Below are 4280 nucleotides of genomic sequence, written 5' to 3' on the forward strand. Positions count from 1 at the left end.
TCATCTTCAGCGCGGACTTTATGGAACGGATCATCTCGATCGTGGATTTCTTAAAATTCATTGACTGATCGCACCCATAAGATTTCTTACTGATTGTATACAATCCGGAAACTAGATCAATTTATTTATCTATTAGATCTTTTGCAATCTGAGTCAGACCAGAGCGAATTTTCGCCTTGGTACAAGCAGATTTCTTGAATTCAACCTCTGCATAAAGGTAGCATTTTCCAAGAAACTTAACGATCGAACTTTGTCGACAACTGGCTCACCATGTCAAGTCAAGTAAGTGCATCTGCATTTTTCAATTGTGGACCTAGTTCATCAAAATTACGAAAATTATCCGACAGTAACGACCTAGACCTAGAGTACCCGATAGAAGAATCAGGTTTGAAATTGACTTAAATTTCATATCATTAACGTTGAAAATAGGTTCGAAGCTGGCTTCTAACAAACGGTTCGGTTCGAAAGCAGTTAGGGTGAAAAATGGGTTAAGCTTGGTATAAAGTGAAAACGACATAAGAATTATCATTAGGACCACATTGTGTCTGTTGATTGATTGTAAAACACATTAATACATCCTGAGTTCAATTAAAAACTAAACGAACGGTCTCGGTATGGTCTGACTAAGTTCAACCTCTTCCGAAACCCATGGAATTTATTTCTGCATCTACATTCTAAAACAAAATGCGGGAACTGGAACTGAATACTCAACTTGGACCTGTATAGACTTAAATTGTGTGCTTATAGTGCACGGGTTGAATCGTACTGCCAACTGCACAGGCTAGAATAAATGAAACGTATCAAATTTTTACTTTGTATAGCTAGCTTGTAGATGAAACACTACATCAAAACCGTCGTCCGAGCCTAAGAAGTAGTAAAGTAAGACATGATATATACACGAAACATCCATGACGAATCGTATCGAAAAATTAAACACAAACACTTGAAAAATGAGACTTTCGAAGTTGAAAACAATTAAACAATGTTGGATTCTTGTACAAATTAATCTGTTTGCTTCATAACCTTAGAGGTAATAATAAAACAAATAGGTTTGCCAATACTAGTTAGTTTGTAGTTCGAGGGAACTTTCGCTGCTCAAAAATAAATCGTACAACGTGAGAATAGGAAGTTCGGTTGGGTTTTTAGTTGGTTGATGACACCGAGAAGACGCTACAATAGATCGAATAAAACACATAGATGCTACATTCACTTCCTTTAGTCGCTGGCCGCTTCATCCTCATCTTCTTCTTCCTCTTCGCCTGAATCACTAGCCGAAGCCTCTGATGCTGGTTCCGAGTCGGACTTTGTAGATTTCTGTTGAACGAAGATAGAGTGTTGATAAAATTTTGCACTTTTTTTCAGAATCCAAACTTACCTTTTCTTTCTTTTTGTCGTCTTTCTTGTCATTCTTCTTATCTTCTTTTGTGTCTGATTTATTCACATCTGATCCCGACGCGGATTTTTTCGCCTTTTTAGCGTCTTTCTTGTCACCGTCGCCGCTACTGCTCGAATCGTCTCCGGAAATGTACTCCTTGCTCTTAAAACCACTTCCCTTCATCGCAGCAGCCGAAACGGGTTTCTTAGGAGAAATCGATTCTTTCTTGCGTTTCTTGCCTGATTTGCCGCCCTCGTCGTCGGTTCCACCACCTCCTGCCTCCTTATAGGCTTTCAACGCTTCCGCGTACTCTTCTTTTGCCTTGGCTGCTTTTTGCTCCCATTCCTGTTTGTCTTTCAATTCTTTCCATAACTCACCACCCTTTTTGGCAATTTCTGTGATGGAAATACCAGGATTATCTTTCTTGATTTTATCCCGACTTGCGTTAAGCCACATCATAAAGGCCGTTGCCGGTCGCTTCGGTCCACCTGATTTTGCCTTTTTCGATCTCTTTTCCTTGCGTTCTTTGCGCACCCTTTTCTCCTTTTTCTCTTTCTTTTCCTTCTTCTTTTTCTTGCTACTATCATCCGAACCTCCGCCACTGCCAGCTCCTTCCGAGTCATCGTCGGACGTAGATTCTACATTCGAGTCGAACTCGTCCGCTACATCCGACTCCGCCTGGTTCGGATTGAAATCCTCATCGGTCGATTCCTCCGAGTCATCATCATCGTCGTCGTCACGTTCCTTGGCCTCGGCCTTTACCCTTGCAAGATAAGCATCCGGTTCTCCCTCGTTATCCGAATCATCAAAGTCTTCCTTGTAGTTGTTCTTGCCATCTTTTCCAGTGTTTTTCACGTGTAATTTTTTCGATGAAATGAAATCGAACAGTTTTCCGTACTCTTCTTTTTCGATGCTACTGAACGTGTAGATGGTTCCAGTTTTGAGTTCAATTTCAAAATCAAAGCTCCGAGTTGATCCACCGCTGCGAGCAAAATTCACCGAAGCGATTTCCTCGAAGCGAATATGAACCGGAGGCTTATGCACATAAATAAATCCTCTTTCCAACGGATAAATAACGCCAGCGGCTGCTTTGTACGAACATTGGATTGCAGGAGTTCCTGAGTGACTGGAAATGGAAGAGCATATTTCAGTTTTTTATATCGATAGACATTCAACAACAAAAAAGTGCCATAGATAAAAACTGTAACTCACCCAATGAAAGTTCCCGGTCCCGTCAGTTTCCGATTGATGATAACCTTCATAATCTTTCCGAGTACCTCGTAGACTGGTCCAGAGACCTCCTTGGTCAGTTTGTCCTCATACTTTTCCTTAAGCTCCTCTTCGGTGAAGGGTAATTCAATATTGGTTTCTTCGTCCATCTGAAACATTAGCACCAGAAAGTGGTACCGAGTTTGGCCCTGCTTGATCGGTGGATCCAAGGAAATAACGAAAAACATTTGTCGGTTATCCTGGTGTGGTAAAAGGAACAATCGCAGTACAGACGACGTTGGAATTTTAAAGTCGTAAGTCTTTCCGTGCAACTGGAAGAAACTCTGGAACACCTTGATATCGTAGCGACCGCGTGGTGTGAGGCAATGAATCTCTCGGAATATAGCGATTGCATCGCCGGAAGCGGAAATCACGGATGCTTGCTTCATTACCTGTTCCTGGAATGCCTCGACAGGATCAATTTCTGCAGATTCCGTCGTTGGAATGTGGAATCGCATTTCCATCAAACTAACTGGTGCTTCATCGTTGCGGTGGAATTCGACCGTCACCTCATTTTTGCCCGAGTTGCACTGAGAAACATGATTCAGCGGAATCTCGAAACTAGTTTTGCCTTCCACGTCAAATGAAAGAACACTACCTTTGAAGTGAACTGTTCCCCAATTCCAACCTCGCGTCGACAATTCTTTCTCCAGTACATCCATCTTATAGTTCTTTTTGACGAAATCGGCAATCTTCTGTTCATCCCCGGTAAACCCCAAAAATCTGGAATATAACCCAATTGTAAAAAAAAACTCGAATCATATTCCGCCATCATATTACCTATGTAATGAGCCATTTTTCATAAAGACTCGCAAACCGAAACTTCCAACGCAACGTTGATAATTCAACAGATCGATATCACCCGAGTTTATCTGTTCCACCTTACCGGTTTTATCGTTTTTGAAAACGATAGCAGATTCTGTCATCTTAAGCTTACCGGGACACTGCAAATTCAAGTAGAAACATGTATTTCCCGAATGTAAAAGTTAGTACCGGTACATACCATAGCACCCCGAACCTCTGAGCTAATAGAGGAATATTCAAGAAAATCTTTCGCCATTTTCGTATCGAATATCTCGATGTGGGAGTGTATGAAAACACCCGCAGATTTACGCGTCTATCAAGCTGCAAAATGTTTAATATATTTTGTAAGAATAGCAAAATGCGGATCACGCCAACTCAAAACCAGCTGCAGACATAACAGGACGCGCACAAAATTGTGATGCTTTGTTTCCAATATGACAGCCTGATGACAACACCCGGTGTGAAATAAATACGGAAACTTCATTTGTAGGCAGAGATGCCATTTATACAGAATTATCTGTATTATACAGACTTTTCCTAGAGTGCCTATAACCAGAGTGACGACATCTCATCCGTAATTTTGGCAACAATTCAAAACATTCCATTAGCTTTACATTAAATTGACAGGTCGTTTGCTCGTTTGGAACTGGGAGCTGTCATTCCAAACGAACAGCTGTCGCCACTCTGATTATAGTCACTCTACTTTTACCAAATACAAAGTATATCATTTCTCATTTAGGTTTTAAACAAAATTGTTCATGAATTGTTGAACATTTATTATCGTGATGAATTGAAAGAAAATCGAAAGCAAATAATACACTGAATAATCGGA

The 4280-nt window shown here is 40.8% G+C and overlaps 1 protein-coding gene across 1 annotated transcript; it reads right to left on the minus strand.

The window, feature by feature from the left end:
• Positions 1–985: 985 nt before the first annotated feature.
• LOC131436893 (FACT complex subunit Ssrp1) lies at positions 986–3885 on the minus strand. The gene is made up of 5 exons (XM_058605867.1): positions 3648–3885; positions 3425–3588; positions 2588–3367; positions 1376–2501; positions 986–1314 (listed from the first exon to the last, which is right to left on the minus strand). The coding sequence occupies exons 1-5, from the start codon at positions 3702–3704 to the stop codon at positions 1216–1218; spliced, it is 2226 nt and encodes a 741-aa protein (XP_058461850.1). The 5' UTR covers positions 3705–3885; the 3' UTR covers positions 986–1215.
• Between the last annotated feature and the right edge of the window lie 395 nt (positions 3886–4280).

Source organism: Malaya genurostris, chromosome 3, assembly GCF_030247185.1.
Source record: "Malaya genurostris strain Urasoe2022 chromosome 3, Malgen_1.1, whole genome shotgun sequence".
In the NCBI taxonomy this organism is placed as follows: Eukaryota; Metazoa; Arthropoda; class Insecta; order Diptera; family Culicidae; genus Malaya; species Malaya genurostris.

What these genes read in the sequence shown, in the direction of transcription:
- LOC131436893 (XM_058605867.1), bottom strand. Translation starts at nt 3,704, where the DNA reads ATGGCGAAAGATTTTCTTGAATATTCCTCTATTAGCTCAGAGGTTCGG. An exon ending in AAAAATGGCTCATTACATAG is followed by an intron (nt 3,368 to 3,424) that starts GTAATATGATGG and finishes GTTATATTCCAG; the next exon opens with ATTTTTGGGGTTTACCGGGG. An exon ending in ACGACAAAAAGAAAGAAAAG is followed by an intron (nt 1,315 to 1,375) that starts GTAAGTTTGGAT and finishes TTCGTTCAACAG; the next exon opens with AAATCTACAAAGTCCGACTC.